We start from the raw sequence: 18,614 nt of genomic DNA on the forward strand, positions 1-18,614 counted from the left end.
CCCACCACCCCCACACACAAAAGACCCCCCTCACACTCTGCCCACGGGGCAGAGGTGTGCAGGAAGCCCTTCCCTGGGCACCAGCCCCACACTGTTACTACCTCATGACTTCACCCTGTGATCCCATACTCACCTGCCCATCCCACTCCCCACCCAACTGCAGCTCCATCCCACATAGGGAGTCTTAGTGAGTTGTTGTGGGGAGGTGGGAGGAAGAGTGGGGGGAAGTGTTGACCCAGCCCACCACAACTCATCAAAACTCTCTATGTGCCCCCAAGCCCAAAAACTGCTCACCCCTGGTTTAATTCAATATGAACATTCCTGTATTACCAGGATGGAGCTGTTGCATGCCGAGGCTTGCAGCTCTTTTCCCTGGTCTGAAGCCAAGCCAAAATAGGTAAAAGGAAGGCAAATAATAAACTGTAAAAATAATAATACGTTTTAGAAAACAGCTCAACTAGGAATCCCAATAAAGCTATACATTTGTTTTAGCAACAAACCAAGACATTCAAATACAAAACAGTACATATTTAGGAATCACTGAGAACTGTTTTCATTGGTTAAATTTAAAAGAATACGGTTGCCTGATCTTTTGAACATTACTTTCAAAAGGGAGAGCATGAGGTGCAAAGGAAGATTAAGAAGGGTAGTGATGAACTTGTGGGTCTCAGAAAGTACTAATTAGTATGACCATGGTCGCTACCACAACATTCAGAGATTTACCATTCCTACACTAGGACACCATTTTCTGATTTTGAAAAAGAATGTTTAGACTAGAATGAAAAAAGAATTAGACAGTCTTACTACTGCCCACTTATCAATCCTGAACACCTCCATGGATATAAGTTTTAAGACAACTATTACCACCTCTTCTGCTTGACACATTCTTTTTCTATTCTTATTCTTTCCTACCTCTCATTTAGCATTGTATGGTCAGTTCTTAAAATCAGCTGAATTCTGTATCATCACTGTGATAAGTACCAAAGGCTGAACAGTGTACAGGACCCTACTTAGACAAGCTAAACTGAGTGAATGAGCTTGCTTGGAGAAGTTAAAGCACACTTGTTCCATACTGAGCTGACTATACATCATGCACTGCTAACAATACATTAACAAAGCACACATTAGAGATGCCAGAGTCATCTTCTTTCTTTGATCCCCTTTCTTTACTTCCTCCTGTGTGTTTGCTATATTTGTTTAAACAAGTTGGAGCAACAGTTGAGCTAAAACAAAAGATCTACCAGTGGATCAACTCCTCCTCACCCTGAAAGATTTTACTGGTACCAGAAAGAGACTTTTTAATTACATTTTTTGCCTCTGAAAGACTTAAACAAAACTTTTTAAAAAACAAATAACAACTACTTAATTTCTAGTTTCAAGTACCTTAACATTTCTCTTTTGGTTCTCTTCATTTACTTAATAAATATACTGAAAAATTTGTTTAGAGTAAAGTTTACTGCAGTTTTACTGCAATAAAAGGAGGACAGAGTCAGTAGACACACAATGAACCAAAACTAGTGGGCTGACGTCACAATAAAGTTAGGGTCCTAGTAAAACTTTAACAACTTCAAGCACAACAACATTTCAGAGTGGCACTGCTACCTCCTCTTTCTCCTCTACCCTTACCATCTGAATATTTTTTTGGGGGTCCAGCTACCACCTCTATGTGAAAGATTCTTCAATTTACTTCATCTAGTATATGTGGCAAAAACTTCCCAGTAAAGCCCAGTTTTTAGCACAAACAAAAGAAAATACATTCACTTTATAAACTGAGTTATTTCTAGAAAGCCAGGTAACCCTACTAAGATTAAGTTTACAATATATTCCATCACTTACTTTTTTGGTTCCCTACTTATCCTTTGGGTCTCAGATTTTCTGCTTTCAAATGTATCCAGGATATGTTTTATGGATTTAGTAGCTCCTGGATTTTGTGTTCCAAAACAAAAAGAATTTAATAAGATATAACATGCAGCTTTGCAAAAAATAGTTCCTAGCAAACCCCTTTATAAATGTAAGAAACTCTCTCTGCCTGGTTTTGCACTACAGGACTTAGAATTTGAAACATAAAGCTTGGTCCAAATATAATTTTTCACCAGGCAGCAATCTAAAATGAAAGAGAAAAGGGGTAAAAAATTAGGAAAAGGGATCTGGCTAGAATATTGACGAAAAGTTATAAAATTAATTATACAAGAGGCAAGATTTTTTATGGCTATCTTTTACTGGATCAACCACATGCTTGGGATAGACTTAGCCAGTTAGTGAATTTTTCTTCAGGTGACCTGAAGAAGTCCTATTTCCTGGACCACCACTACCATAAGATCACTCCAACACTACCAAATCAGCCATAGAATTTCCCACAGTTCTACCCGGTAGGTAAGGTGGATTTGAAGCCAAACCTCTTCAAATGCAAAGAACAAATGCACTTATCCATTCTATCATTCAGTTGATACAGATTTATGTTTTAACTGAGTTCTTTCCATTCTTTCCCAAGAGACAAATATACAAATTAGTGCCCTTAAAGCACTTTTCCTTTAACAAGGATAAATTTTCCACTTTCCTAATTCATCACAGCTCAACTGTTATACAATGAGGATACACGGTCTCAGCTCTGGTGCTAAGTAACCAGTGTGGCAGTTAAATCACCTCAGCTACAACTCCAGCCAATCTTTAGCTCTACAGATTGGCTTTAATTCCCAGCAAATCACTACTGGGAAGATGGCCATGAGCTTTCCTGATCAGCACTGAGATCCGTTATGCTTCCTGAATGCTCAGTATCTCAGAGTCCCATGGTGCTCAGTAGGTTTCACTGACACATCCCATCACTCCAGCTAGCTAGAATAGAATCGCAGAAGCTGGAATTGCTCTGCTCTGCCTGTTAGGGAACCTCTGCTGATGACTATTATCTCTGTTGTCACTAAACATTGACCCTTCACAAAAGGACATAAAAACAAAATGGCAGTTATACATCAATGTGATTAAGTTATGGAAGAAAGCATATGTGAGGCAGTACTGTCACTAAAGGTGTTCTATTTTCTATAAAAAGTTAAGAAACTTCACCGCTCAAAAGTTTTTAGAAATTGCCCTGTCTACAGTGCACAAACCCAGTGAACATGGCTCCCAAAGCATCTAAAGACAGAAAGCTTCTATGATACAGAGCAATGTCTTGAGAGGAGACTTAAATGTCACAAAGTATTTGCAAACCCAAAGATGCCCAGTACTCTTCCAAAGGAACCCTCTTGGCTTAGAAAGGATACCAATTATGAATGATAAAACTTTGAATACAGAGCTGCCATGGCACTATACTTAGAAGAAATGGTGCTCAAATCAAAGTTCTCACTTTCCATGGAAAAGAAGGGGATTGTAATGGAATCAACTGTCATAGAGATGGAATCCTTGAAACGGAGACCTACAGAATGGTTTAAAGACCAAAAGCACAGTGGTACAAAGACTCACAAAAATATGTGCAGCAGTGAAAGGGATGTTATTCAGTGCATTGCTAAACACTGTTAGCACTGAGCACCCTAAGAGCTGGACACTGCCAGCACAAGGATGGCGTGCATCTCTGAAACACTACTGCTAATCACTACTCTTCATCTTGAGCTTTAGTGACAACAATGGCTGAAGTCTCAGCTGTTTGGTGTAGTGATGCCTCTTATTGACAAGGTTGATGGCATAGACACCCAAGATCAACACCAGACTGATGAAGCCAGAGCACACCACAGCAAAGAGCCCCTGCAGCCAAGCTTATTCAGAATTTCGGCATCACAATGGAGTATTTGTGGTGCTGCACCTGCAGGGCATGTCAACAAGACCATGATTAATGCAGTTCTTCATCTGTACTGTTTTCTAGGTCCAAAGTACCTCTAATATGGTAACAGCCGGTGGCCTGAACGGTCAAAATATACGTGCTGGACCTTCAAGCACCTGTTCACTGGGATCCTTCAAGTGCTTGAGGATGAGGAGCCTTTGAAAGTCAACCCAGTAGCTTCCTGAAGCATTCAATGGTGCAGGTTAGCCAGTTCTTAGACATTCTGAGGCAGTCAAAAGCATGAAGTCCTAAGCACTTCACAAATTACACCTTGACATCTCTTATCAATCACTGAGTATCATGAAGTATCTCCAAGGTGCCCCAAAGAAACAGTAAGGAGTGTCTGAGTTTTGGCTTCACTACACCAGCAAGCAGACCTAACTCCACACACTGTTTCCAAGGAGCACTTCCCACCGGGAACTTTAGATTAATCTGTCTTTTGACAGTGTATCAGCACTTGCTGCTGGGAGCTCTGACTGGCATATTTAACAAGTCAAACATAATGCCAGGTACCCCAACAGTACTCTCTGCTAGGAACCCTCAGTGGTCTGACAGATAGCTAAAACCCAATCAATGACGCATCATGTCAAACAACAAACTGAAATGATCAAAGACAAGCCAACTTATACATTAAATGTCAGGCTTATGGAAATATTTTGAGAGTTGAATGGCATAGAACAGGGCTTTGTGAGCAAAACACTCCTTTCAAAGCAAAAAGAGCTTAAAAGGGTAAGACATACTGATACGTTGGGAGCACATTAACTGTTTTTCAATACATAAGGCTAAGTACAAACTAAAATGTTGTATGTATGGACTGGAAGCTAGGAAACAATATCAAGCACCTAACTAATATGTGCAAAGGAAAGCCAGAGCTACTGCTGTTGAAAAGGAATATTCAAAGGAAGAAAATTCAAAACAAAGTTTTCCTTGTTTATTTTACAGACAGATAAGAAGTACTTTGTGTGGATGCCACAGCCCTGCTGAGACTTCCCCTGCTGCCATTTGAGTCCTAGCAGGCTCCAGTCAGTCTCTTGTTCCTCTCTGGTTACACTTTTTCACAACTTTTCTGTTGCCCCTCCTTCATTGAAATAAGAGCCTGTGGCCCAATCATCTTAAGCCCTACAGCCACAACTACAAGCCCTATGACCTTCCACCAAATAAACCCTTTCCCAGAGCTCCAGTGTTATGGGTGATAGTTGAAAGTGAGAGAGCCAGAATTGTTAAGGGCTACACAAGCAATTACTTTTCACCTTAGCTACCAAAAGAAATATACACATCTAGACAAAATAAAATATTGCCAGCACTTGTCTCTTCCTCAACCTTGTCATCCCTCTCAAGGCAGCCTTGGGCATAGGTCAAAGTCTAAGCCCAAAAGCCACCTCCTCCCATGCCCTCCAGCACATGGCCTTTCTTTTGGAACATGGAATCTCTCTCCTTCCTGAACAGCCAGTTCCCTTCTCTCTTCCTGCCCAAGTTTTCCCTCTCCCACTGACCTCTACAGTCAGTACAGATTGCACTGACTGACTAGAACAGAGATATCCTCTTTTTAATAACCTCCAGTCCCCCTTGTCAGTTGACCCCATGATCTGCCTTATCAAATGATCAATGTCCCCTGCTAAGTGATCTCCAGTTTAGCTATCTCCTGGAGTTCAGACTTGAAAAAAAATGGCTTGCCCTGGGCAGCAGACAACTGTTCACCCTAGGGACTTCTGTGTGATGAGAGGACCATCAAGATTAATGACCCTTTATTTTTACCTTTGTGTGCACCCCCGCTTTTGGAATTTCAGTCCAACATGAAGGTATAAAAGATAAGAGAAGCAGGTGATAAGTCCCTCATTCAAAAGGAGTTTGCAGTCTGACAGAGATATACATAGAGAGGCCCCCAATATCAATCAAAATTCATAGCTGTACACAGACAGATTCCCCATATCATCATAGGGATCGAGGGAATGGATTTTGTCTATTTTATTTTATCAAGAACAAAAAAAACCCCTACTAGATAGGGAAGAAATGTGTGGATTCCCTAAAAATATGTTGTGTGACATATCAAGAAAGCAGCTGATATACTTAAGATTGGAAAAATTAAATAAAACAGATACATTTCCTATGACTTAATAAAGACATAGATAGCCACATGCTAGTCTACTAAAAAAACCAAAATATGTTGAGGGCCAGATGCTATCCCCCACTTCCAAAGACAGAACCAAGTCCCATTCCACTCCTCCATCATATAAGCACCTTTTAGTGAGGGGGGGGAAAAAACCACAATAAAAATCAAGAAAATAATCATGCCAATACAAACACTATGAAAAAATTGCTAGTTGACAACATAGTTATAAAAACACTGAAATATGTATTAGTTGGTTTTTTCTCATCAGAAAGTAACATGGAAGCCTCTGAGGGTAAAGTGCTACTGCAGTTCTAATATATTAAGGCTTCCCTATGCCTTTACTCCAGTTTTACTAAGCTCTGAAGTCCACACTCCATCACCATTTAGACTGGGATTGGGATTTAGTCAAGAGCTGGGGTCATTAACAGCAAATTAAGTAACATTTGTAAAACACCGTTTTTAGTTAAGAGATTTGTTTTTTCTTTTACTCAAATGTGCATGAAAATATTGCCTAAAAATATTTGTTAAGTCTCTACTTCCAAGTACATTTTCTCAAGTAAGTCTGTGAAACAAACAGGACATTCATACACTTTCCTTTTGTATCCTGCTTCATCATCCCTAAGCTTCTAAATAAGCCTTTTTGAACACATTAATTAATAGAGTGATCCCTCCTTGCTGCATTTTCCAGATTATTCAGTGAGCTGTGATGTTTACTTCTCCATGACATCCCAATGGTACACTTTATTCAAATAAAGAAAACAACAGGTAAGAAATAAGTGCACATAATTTAGGGAATGAATTTAAAATTAGATACAACTGGATTAAAACAAAATTAGACATTATCACAACTGGAGATGCTGGTCTAAATTGCAACAACTTGCTTTACAGTTTTTGCAAGACTTGAACAAATGCGTTCCTTCTCTTCTTTGATTTTTTTGTACAAAAATAATGCCATACCACCTATGATCCTGTAATACTCAACCAGGCAAAACCTTTATGGAAAATCAAAAGCAGTGTAGGATTAGGCTATCACTTTTGACACCACTGTATTTTCACTGTCATTCTAGGTGATCCAAAAGGCAACAGCTGAGATGCAAGCCATATCATCCAATAAACGCACATAACATATGCAGCAGAGGTAAAATTAGTTTTGTTTTGGGTTTTTTTGGATATTTATTTCTCATCTTGGGTCAGTGTCCAATGCTCTAATGTAGCTGCCCTCTGGCTGCCACTTCAGCATGTAAGTTGACATTGTTTCCATAGCCTTCTGCAAAACTTACGTGGGTATTTACGGTTGTGAGATACATGTAAAGGCAGATTCCCTAGATCCTCCAACCAACAGCACCATCCTCTGTGCCAGCCACCTTCCATAGAGCAAGATAGTGTGGCCAATATACCAGCAACCGTTGCACCATCCCACTGCAAGACTTAAGTGGTGCTGATGATATTGCATCAGCAGAATGAATTTCACGTTCTGTTTAATTCTGCTATATAAAGATTTCAAGTAAACTTAGGAAGAGGAAAGATACGCACAATTAGTCTGAAAAACTGTGCCAAATTAAAAAGAGCTGAGTTATAAAATCCTTAAAAATCAGAATTACAATAGTCTATTTTAATTTGTACTAATAGGCCCTAGCTATCCTCTCTGAGATAAACTCAGATCTCTCTCTAGCCATCACAGTCCACGATATAATTTAAAGGAGCAATCTTTGCTTTTCAAAAAGAAAAAAAAAATCATTCCCAATTTTAAGCTATAATTTTAGTATACGATAAGTTGACACATTTGGCGGCAGAGTAGAATTCCTAGTATTAAACAAAATGTGTCAATATTTTTCAATAAAAACATGTATTTAGGCATCACAACAATAGTGTTTTCCTGGTATTTATGCAACAAGAACAGCAATGCAACATAATTGTTTTCTATAGCTTAGAAACTGTGGCTCCCAAGAAAACTGTTTTAAACCAAATGTTTTTAAAATTAAAAATATAAAATTTCAGTATTTCCAAACTCTAACTTTATACTTTTTCATATACATCTAGACAGAAAGTAATTCATGCATTGCTGAAGGCCTGCTTATATAGGTCAAGGTTGCTGGGGTTCATTGCTTTATATATTACAGTTTAAAGAATACTCTAAATTCAAGGTTTTTAACTTTTTAATCTATGGGGGAAAACTTCCTATAAACTCAGATTAGTGCCTGCTAATGCACTGAAGAAAGAAAAATGAAAACCTTCCTCCTACTATAAAAACAAAATAGTGTGGCCTCTGTTTCTTTTCTGATAAGAGTCTTAAATACCAAACAGTTAACTGCATAATAACATTTACTGGCAGCCAGGCAGCCTGCTTAGCAGATATATAAAGCAGGTAAAAGGAGAAAAAGTTAATTTCTTGGCTGAATGATTCCATCGGTAGCTATAGGGCAAACTAGAAAGTCTTTTAGTAAAGTAGCAGTTGATTCTTCTATCAATCTGCAGCACACATACTCTTCCAAGGAATGCATTAAATATGAAAATCATATCCCGTTATCATCTGTTTCCAGCTTTCAGCCCAGTAAGCTTTTCTTAATGAATGCTGTAGCCTAAGGGACAAGCATGCTGTTGGCTTTTCTGAATAATGGAGTGATGCTACCATTTTTGCTTATTACAATATCGACTAGCTGAGGGGGTTTCACACATAGTCACAAGTGACTACTCTTGCCAGCATGCTCCAAGTTATTACAAGATGTTTTTAGACATTTCATCTAAAAGAGCTTTACTGCTTTTAGTGAAGAAAACAGCTATGGTCTTGAACTGTATCATTTATATGGAGATAGGAGGAGGGATTAGAAGCCTGCATTACTGCAGATATATAGCAGAATATATTTAAGTATTTGTTGTCAGTCTTTTTGTCTGTTGCTTAGATATGTAATCTCTTTTTGCTTCTTTTAAGAAAAGGTCAAAATGTACAAAATTATAATACAACTTATGAATCAATTATCACACTGCGTATACCTTTCATTAAGAATACTTTTTCAGAGCTCAAGACTGGTTTGATAATAGAATATAAAAATGCTATATAAATAGACAAATATATACACTTCCCCCCCGCCCCACCATTCCATCAGGGTCTTTTGTATCTTTAACAATCAAATTAAGAAGATTAATTAAAAGAATTACACTACAGTGCTTAAGCAACATGTCTTATATTATAGCAACAATTGCACAGTTCATTTTTTTTACAACAGCCCATTTACTGAACAGTACCTACCGTCTTGTAAGAAAACTCATAGGTGTTCTTAGAGTAACAATATATGTATAGTCTCTACTATTCTCCATTACCTGCTTATTGTTACCTTCTTTCTTGTCACCTTTTATCAACATGTTGTTCTTGTCAAGTATCAGCGTACTGTTAATTTCTTTTTCATTTTGTACCTAAACAAAAAGAAACCTATTATGTAAATATTTACATATACTATACAAGTTAGACCTATACACAAAAAGCAACAGACAATTATACTATACAATATTCTTGATAATCACAGAAATCAAGGTCACAATAATACTGGGTAATTAGAAAATAATCTTACCCGAGGAAAGCAAAAATATTTATAACATCTCATATGAAAACATCTTGAGACCCCATTTTTCTTCATAATCTATTTTAATTTCCATGCAAAACAAAAGCACATGATTTGTAGGTTGTTTTCTGTGGCTTTTCATTTATATTTGTTCACTTATTTTAAGAGCCTGCATAGTAATAGCAACTTGTTGACTCCTGTATTTTTGTAATGTGCTATTACAGCCAAAATAATCTGGAAGTATATCTACATAACTTGGCAACCAAATGCAACCTTTAGACTTTTTATTTCTTATACATGTCACCTTACAGCCTACTGAGCTATTCCAAGAAGAGAATATAGAGCAGATGCTATAAAGAGCAACATAGCATGAAAAAAGCAACTTGGTCTAATGTTACTAACAAACAACTGCATAAAAATGTCTTCACCTCCACTACATTGTTTAATTGACCAAATGTAATACAGTCATAAAAAGACTACTGCTTGAAAGCTAAGCATATACTGCACCTATAATTAGTACTTTGTGAGTAATTGTAAACCTTAAAAACAGATTACACTGGTACTGAATGGATGTACTTAACTAGATAGTCTGAATCAGGTAATACACAATGAGAAATCAATCTGAAAAATAATTAACTTTGACAGCTCTGTACTTCAGTTTCTAACTTACATACAGGGAACGTTATTTTCCACGTACGAGGCTTGTTCATAAAATATGAAACAGTATTATTTAAGAACAAAGGACTATATGCTACACAAGAATTTTACATTCAGAACTCAAACACTTAAATGATATTTTTTTCAACAGCTTAAATTTTGGCTATGATTTCAGCAGTTAGTGAACAAAGTGCAGATCCACACAAAACCTGGATACAATTTAAAAGATGTTGTCAACAATCCTCATACGCTGTATATAGTTTTAAGAAAACACAGTTCCTAAAAGTATTCTCTTCTCCACTAAAAAACATTAACATTCTGACAACTTAATCTGCACTTTCATACCTATATGCCAGACTAAATTTTAATGATAACTGCAACAAACAGAAAATCAAACAGTGGTTTCATTTTTTCAGCTTAGCAGGAAGGGTTTATGACCTCTGCTTTGCTCAACAAGCTGAGTTAAAATGGCTTCAATCCAGAAAAATTAATTAATTGTATACGATTCTGAACAGGAATACTGAAAAACTTCACATGCATATTAGCATATAAAACAGTAATGGCCCAGGTCAATGTCTTTCTATACAGAGTAGGTTAAACTGGCATATAGGTCCCATTTTAAAAATATAAAATAAATCTATAAAAACCTGATGCACATTATGATATGAACACAAACTCTGGACTAATTGCTATCAAGGTTGAATGAAGGACCAAGCTGCAGAATATCTGTAAACACTGGTGCATCTCTTCTCTGCCCCTCCCACACGTGTATACAACCAGCCAGGCGGAACTGTTACAGTTCTGCTCTACAGAAGTACAGTATAAGCGACTTTATGCAAAACGCTACAAACCCAGCATGTGCCACAAGATACCATCCGTAGCAATGCATAGGTGGAATACAGGACACTGCTAACAGAGCTGCAAATAGGTAGGGAAAGGATGTTTTACAGACGCTACTACAAGCACCAGGCTTTAAAAATTACTAGACACTAGCCAGATGTAGCTACGAGATCACTTTATCAGAATGACCATGCAGGCATAAGACGTTCCCTTGGTCACTGGGGTATTACAATGGAAATCATTACCACCTACAGGCACATTTTATATCTACTCCAAAGACCCTCCTACCTCTGAAAAATTTAGTATATAAGTAGATCAGCCACTAGGACTTGAAAATTATTCATTCTACAATATAAATAACAGGCACCAAGAAAATTACCTTTAAAGTAAGAAATTTAAGTGCAACAGTATTACTAGCTCACAAAAATTTCATCAGCATGAAGAGTTCTGATTAGACCATCTAAAAAAATTATATAAAAATAAACTGCGTTCCAAAGCAGGCAATAAAAGTTATTAGAGGCATGAAAAACTTCCACTTAAACAATGAACAGATTGGAACTGTTACAAGAACTAGCATCAAGGAGGCAGATCATCCTTTCTAGAAATGCAAAAACAAAGGGACAGTGAATAAAATGTGTTGCTTTTCATTTCCAACTGAAAAAGAAAAGAAAAAAAAAAAAGAAATTTTCCCCACTCCCTGCCACGTTTTAGCATCAGAGCCAAGGGTTTTGCAGGATCCAAAAAGGATTGGACAGATAGGTAACAAATATCCATAATAACCAAGAAACACTGAACAGACATGGAAAAACACAAACCTTTCAAAAGGGATAAAAGCCCTTAAGTTTTAGATCAAGCCCACTTCAAACCATAGCAGGTAAGAAGTAATATTCTGTAGGGGTGTGCATCTCATTACTGCTTCCAGAAGTGGTTGTTTGCACCTTACTCTGAAAAGATGGCACTAACCAATCAGAGACAGGGCAGTGCTAGATAGATCAGAAATTTGACCCCATATGCAAATTTTCATGTCCCTGTGTAAGGCCACAGTAATATGCCATGGCAAAAGAGCCATTTTCCCCCTGCTTCCAGATAATAGGCCCCTTATAATCCATAGGTCTGTGGGCTGCTGGCAACCTGCCTACTGTCACTGTACCTATGAAAGGCTGCACCAGCTGCCAAATACAATCTGTGGGAGAAGGTATAATCCTAACTTTGTCAGGTGGAAGCAAGTTGAACCATTTGTATAGGGTATATAAAACACTCCAGATGAGCCTTTTGTACCTGTTCACAGGTGCAAAAGATAAAAGATAACAATGCTTTATAACAGTTTAAGCTTTCCTGGCATATTCCTTCAGAGCAATCCAGATGGACTTGGGTTACCAATTCAAAATTATTCTGATTTTCAGCAACAAATACTAAGAGGAATAAAGACTCACTAAGCAAATGAACTGCGGGGCTCCCACATGCCTCACATAGGATTTTGGAGAAGCTGCAAGAGACCTAAAAAAATATTTTAAAGTATTTTCCTATTTTTTGCCTCACTCTGTTCTTTATGCTTCCCTTTGTTACCTTCTCTCATTCTTCCCTGTAATTTCACATTTACTTTCCCCTTCCTTTTTATTTATGCCTACTGTTTCCCCCATACAAAGATGGGCCTCTTACTTCTCTCCTCTTGCTCCCAACTCTGGATCTTAGTCTTCCTGAACCCTGTGCTCTTTCAGCTAAGTTTACTGACATCCCTGGAAACTGCTAACTGTTCGTTGATTTTTCAGAACTAAGACATTTACTGCAGGTCCAGAACATGTACACAGAAACCTATTTAAGAAGCTTACCTCCCCCTTCCAACATTTTTTAAATTTTGGTTTGTAAAACCAGTATCTTGTAAAGGCATACTTGAATCAGATTAATTAGTTCCTGAACAGCAAAATCACTGCTATATTTTAAAGTGTTAGTCTTTTGTTTCATTTAAGGAAGCTATATTTCAAAAAGGTAGAAGAATCAGTAGCATAACTAAAGGTAGAAAAACAGGTTACCAGCTCCAGGTGCTGATTTAGAGACATAATTGAATATGCCCCACTGATCATAACAGAGCATACACTAGATATGATTCCACTAAAACGTAACCACTACGTTAATGTTATGTGATATTAACTGCCGTCTACCTAAATTGTTTTTCTAAGAAAATACTTGGGTATTTCAAAAGAGATTTTTTCAAAACATGCATCTAACTCGCATAGAAAATGGGAAGTTTTCTTTAAAAAAGCCAAATGTAGTTAACAAGTGTTCTGTGAGTGCGTTTTAATATATCAAATATTTAAAGTAGCACAATTTTTTTTAATCCAAGACCGTTACTAGAATTTCATATTTTCAAAAGGTGCTGCTTAGTGATTATTGAGACAAAGTACAAGCAACAGTACAAAATCAAAAACTTCAGCAGCATATAATTGTTACTTTTACTGGCCTATTTAGAATCTGAAGGTATTTCAGCCCCAAAGTTGCCATTTTGTAAAAATAAGTCTTTTCTATAACAGACATTTAAAATGTTCTCTCTCGTAAGTACAGTGAACTTCTTTTACAGTTTTGATCCAATTTGTTTCAAACAATTCAGAAGAAAAAGAAGTAAATAAATAGTTGTATGCTAGTTATTGCTTTATTAAAAGGTAAGGCATAAGACAATTTGTTGCTATTTTAATTTTAAATTCTAATACCATGAAAAAGACCCAAACAGAAGGGTGATTAGAAATTTCAACTTACTAACAATTTAATTTCTAGCTACCATAATTAAATGTTCATAGCATAGCCAGCATGCTCTTATCAAAAGGAAAGGAAAACAGTTTGCAAACCCAACAATTTTATGCCAGAGGATCTGTACGGCAGCTCTTTCTGTAATAAGATACTGCTGAACAAAATGACCAAACTTTGGGGCGCAACTGCTATATCAGCCTATATTTCAAACTGCAACTTTATCTACCTCTATAAAAGAATAGCAAGGTCTGAGTTTCATGGGATCAAATAAGAATGAACTTTCTTGTAAGACAGAATGACCATTCCCAAGAAAAAGCTCTTGATTGTGTAGTGTCACTAGCCAGGGGAACAAGAAAGAGAAAGCTAATTTTGTGTTGCATGTTACACATTCAGTGCCTACAATTTGTTAAAAATAAAAAAAACAACAGGCTTACATAATCACTTTTGTGATCTCCTTCATACTGAGAAAATGTTTCCTACCATAAAACTGAGATACTTTGGTTACAGTGCATTTGGTAAGTTCAGCAACAAGTTAATCATTTGCCTAACCAGACCTTCTAGAAACAGCAATGAAGCAGTGGCTCGACAAAGAAACAAAAACACACCTGATTTTTTTTCCTTTTAAACCAAAGTTGTTCATGCCAGTTATGCCTGGAGCTATAACTTCTACTAGTTCCTGGTTCCATTTAATCTGGTAATTTGGGATTAAGATAAACTTTCCATTCCTATACAGAGCACATGACCTGGCAAAGCATTCCAGCAACCCAAATCTGAAAAGGCTAAATTCTAAATTACGCTCCCTCCCGCCCCCGCCCCCCCCCACACACACTTAAGTAACACATACATATCAGTGCAACTGCATTTTTTGGCACTTGCACACAGCTTGAATAAAGAGGATCTCCCTGTGCACACACTTGCTAGAAGTAAAGCAGTAGTGGAGGACAAGAGAGTCCTCTCATCTTTTAACCCACCTCATACAGAGTTTGAACCTGTGTCTCCTGCTTCCCACCCAAGTGCTCCAGCCAGCAAGCAACAAACTAGACGCTACCCAAATTGCTCGCAGCCCTCCCCTGGAAGCTGTCCCATTGCACTTGGCATTTAATATCCATGGAGTAAAACACATCAATGTCAATGGAATAGTTTCTGTTCCACTAGGAGAAGGGCCCAAGTTAGAATCCGGAGCATCATCCATCTCACTCAGCAAGACAGTCTCTGGCTTGTACTCCTTCATGGTGCCACACATTCTCCCCCGTTTGCTGCCCAATACACCAGTTCCGATAAGAGGAGTGGAGGCTACTCGAGACAACACAAAGCCATTGCCTAGTTATTAGGGCACTTTGCTAGGAAGCAGAAGACAAAGGCTTTAAACCCCCTTTGGGTGAGGGAAGCCTAAAACCTGGGTCTGCTGGTAAGTGACTTAACTAATAAGCTATTGAGCCTATTCATAACCTTCCCAAAGTTTCCTTTTAATTCTAACTTAAATAGCCTTGGAATAACCACATCTATTTAGCTTATATTTGCATTGGTAAAAATAAACCATGGTATTAATGCAAATAAATGGCACAATCCTGCTATGTGCTTATTTGCCCTAAATTCCCCTTGTTCCCAAAAGATATGAAGGCACATGGCACCCATCTGGCTGCTGTTTAGTCCAAAAGGTCATTTGTTAGCTCATTTCAATTTTCCCTACTCCCAAGAACACAAACATTAAACATTTCAGAATAACATTCAACACCATCTGAAATCTTGATGTAAACACATTGCCAAAGTCCAACTGGCATCCCCTATAGTATGATAATTGCTGCAGGAGAATATTTTAACAAAATATTACCTTCAATTTCTGAAGTCTCTCTGAACTTGGAAAGGTCCTAAAATGAGCTTCAATATGATCAAACTCTTTTAAAAGCTCCTGGTTTCGCAGAAGAGCATTCTTTTGCCGTTCACAGATCTCTTTCAAGTATTTTTTGAGCTTTGCATATTTCAGTTTAGCTCTTTAAGGAAAGATGGGAAAGAGAGGGAGGAATTAACACTTTTCAGTAAGTCAAATATACCATATTTATATATATATCAGTTTAAATCAAATATTTAAAAGAATGATAGCACAGTATTCAGTATTACTCCTTTTCTGCTAAAAGGTATGCATAGTAGAAGTATGAATTTCTTAAGCAATTTGTTCAAGGCTACATTATAAAACTGACAAAATACTACATCTATGCAAGTCAGATTTAACTATGGATTAAAATTGGTTTCAAAAGGACATTAGTGGATTAACAAAACAATGGGCCCTTGACTGCTAAAAAAGGTTGCAATTTAGAAAGTTAATGAATTTAAGACTACTGTAAAAATGGGTAGCTGTATTTGTAAGGAAAGGTGGTTTTAAATTACAGCTATACAAACAGGAATATCAGAAGTTCAGGCTTAGCAAAATTCATATCAGACTGAAAACAAAAAGAGAAAGAAAACAGCATGCAGAACTTAAACATGGATTTTCCCGTCTCTTCAGACATTTACGCTTGATTTTCATTTTTCCAGTATATGGGTCCTCTTCAAGGAAGAGCTGAGAAAAGATTTTGCACCTACAAGTTAGAGGCAAGGCACTGCTATGCTTATCTCCCTCAGCAGAGCATGGAGAGAGTTCATCTGCTCCAAATAGGATCTAACTTGCACTCCAAGAAGTGAGTGATGTAGAACACACCAACAGGAAATGCTGAGTACAGGGTGTGTCTGAAATCTAACCCCTTCCCTGAGCTTAGGGATCTGACTCAGGGGTGAAGGAAAGTGCCACTGTCCACTTCGGATCTGTACCCTAAAATCCTCTCCTGGGGACAGATATCTTTAGTCATTGTTTTAGGTTCTGAGCAGGTAACACTTTTTTGTTTTAAAGAAGAGCTGGAAGAAAAAGAGGAGGAGAAAGAAGACCTTGTGTTTTATACAATAACCTAATGGAAGATGTGGATTCTACTTCCTCCTGGCAATTAAGGGGTTTATGCTCTCCTCCCCCACCTCTCATAAATGTGGCCTGATAGAGTAGTCTGGGTCAGGGTACATTCCAGCTAGGGTGACCACCCATCCCTAATTGGGTGGGACAGTCCCAAAATAGGAACCTCAAGTCCTAGTCCCAGGCTTCATGACTCCAGGACATTATTTGTCCTGGATTCGCAGTATCGTGCAGGGATCCAGGTTTTCCATTCACTATGGGAAACTGTGAGTTTCTCCTTGAAGTCGGCAGAGTTCCAGTCTGCAAGGGGCTGAGGAAAGCAGGGTGCAGAGGGCACTATATGCATGTATACATGTGCACACATGCACATGGCCAGGAATACAGCTCCAGGCAGCAGTGGAGAGCAGCTTCCCCAACTGCCTACAGGTAAGTCTATGGGGTTGGGGGGAGATGGATAGACTGAGGCCCCCACACAGTGAGGGAGGGAATGGGGCAAGGTTGAGGGCTGGGACTGGAGGAGCTCCAGGCCACAGTTCAGAGACTAGGCGCCATCAGGGACTGTGAGCAGGAGACTGATTCCTACTGCCAGGCCCTTCTCCCCCAGGAGCCAGAGGGTAGACCACCGTCTCCCTCCGGCCCCGCAAATCCCGGGCAGGGTCCCCCCTTGCCCAAGAGCAGCTTTCCCTGACAGCGGGCCCACTGCACATGCGCACAGTTTAAAAGGGCCTGCCAACAGCAAAAAAAGCCCCAGTTAGGCTCCGGAGCAGTGAGAGATGCGCGAGTGAAAGCCAGCCACTCCCTCGAAGCCCCCCAGACACCCCCAGCAGTCTTGGAGCCTCCTGCCGACCCCCAGCACAGCCAGAGGCAAGCGGGACCCATGGTGGGAGGGGGTTAACCCCTCACTGAGTGGGAGGAGGCGGCTGCATGGAGCTGGGTGGGTCAAGCCCCCGCCCAGGCCCCCACTTCGCCCAGCCCCCCAGGGAGCCACACAACCAGAGCCACGTGAACAGGCTGCGCAAACAGACGCGCTTGTCTGTTGGCGCGAGAGTTAGCGCGGAGTTTGTGCAGGAGGGTGCACGGGAGGGCTCAAGACCCTGCCTGCGAATCCCACAGGGTAGACAGTCCCAGCCGTAGCCAGCCTACCAGAGGCATGACACAGATGGACGCGGGCTGCACCCTGAGGGTCCCCTCGGGCTCTGCGGCCCCCCTCTGACACCTCAGAGATGGCCACCCAGACGGAGCCCATGGTTCCGGGCTCCACACAGACGGAGCCCCTGGCTCTCAGCTGCGCAGGCTGCCTGTCCCTTTTTCAGGCTCTGGGGCCCGGGAGCATGGCCACCTCCCCATGTGAGGTGTGCTCCGTTTTGGGGTCTCTGATGTGCCAGCTGGAGGAGCTCCAGGCCACAGTCCAGAGACTGTGTGCCATCAGGGACTGTGAGCAGGAGATAGACTCCTCCTGCCAGGCCCTTCTCCCCCGGGAGCCAGAAGGTAGACCACCATCTCCCTCCAGGACAAAGGAGGACTCCAGGACCTCCCACTCTGTCCACTCAGGGGCATGGACCAAGGTGGTCAAGGGCCCTACAGCCCACCGCACCAAGGCCCCTCCCCCGCCGGAGCTTAGCAACAGGTACACAGGTCTTGCTGCTCCAGCAGAGCCTGCTGGGTTGTCAGCTCCCATAGGCAACACAGGCTCAACTGCAGCTACCATCCCTGCTCTCCCCAAGACAAAACGTAAGGTGTTTGTTGTGGGAGGCTCCATCCTGAGGGGGACCAAGGGGGCAATCTGCCACCCCAACCCCTCAGTCTGAGAAGTCTGCTGCTTCCCGGGGGCCCACATCCAGGATGTTGCAGAGAAGATCCCAAAGCTCCTCCAGCCCACTATCCTATGCTCCTTATTCATGTGGGCACCGATGACACAGCCCAGAGTGCTCCCAGCCAGGTCATGAGGCGCTACAGGGATTT

At 39.9% G+C, this 18,614-nt stretch overlaps 1 protein-coding gene across 2 annotated transcripts in view; it reads right to left on the reverse strand.

Annotated features, from left to right (window-relative positions):
* KIZ (kizuna centrosomal protein) overlaps nt 1–18,614 on the reverse strand; it is a 148,191-nt gene that overhangs the window by 94,663 nt on the left and 34,914 nt on the right. For both annotated transcript variants that reach the window (XM_019516123.1, XM_019516122.1), the window contains exons 3-4: nt 15,546–15,705; nt 9,237–9,329 (exon numbers count right to left, since the gene is read on the reverse strand). In XM_019516123.1, the coding sequence (XP_019371668.1) occupies nt 9,237–9,329; nt 15,546–15,705 (253 nt within the window). The remainder of the gene's footprint in view (nt 1–9,236; nt 9,330–15,545; nt 15,706–18,614) is intronic.

This window comes from Gavialis gangeticus, unplaced genomic scaffold (assembly GCF_001723915.1).
Source record: "Gavialis gangeticus isolate Ggan-Ray unplaced genomic scaffold, GavGan_comp1, whole genome shotgun sequence".
Classification (NCBI taxonomy): domain Eukaryota; kingdom Metazoa; phylum Chordata; order Crocodylia; family Gavialidae; genus Gavialis; species Gavialis gangeticus.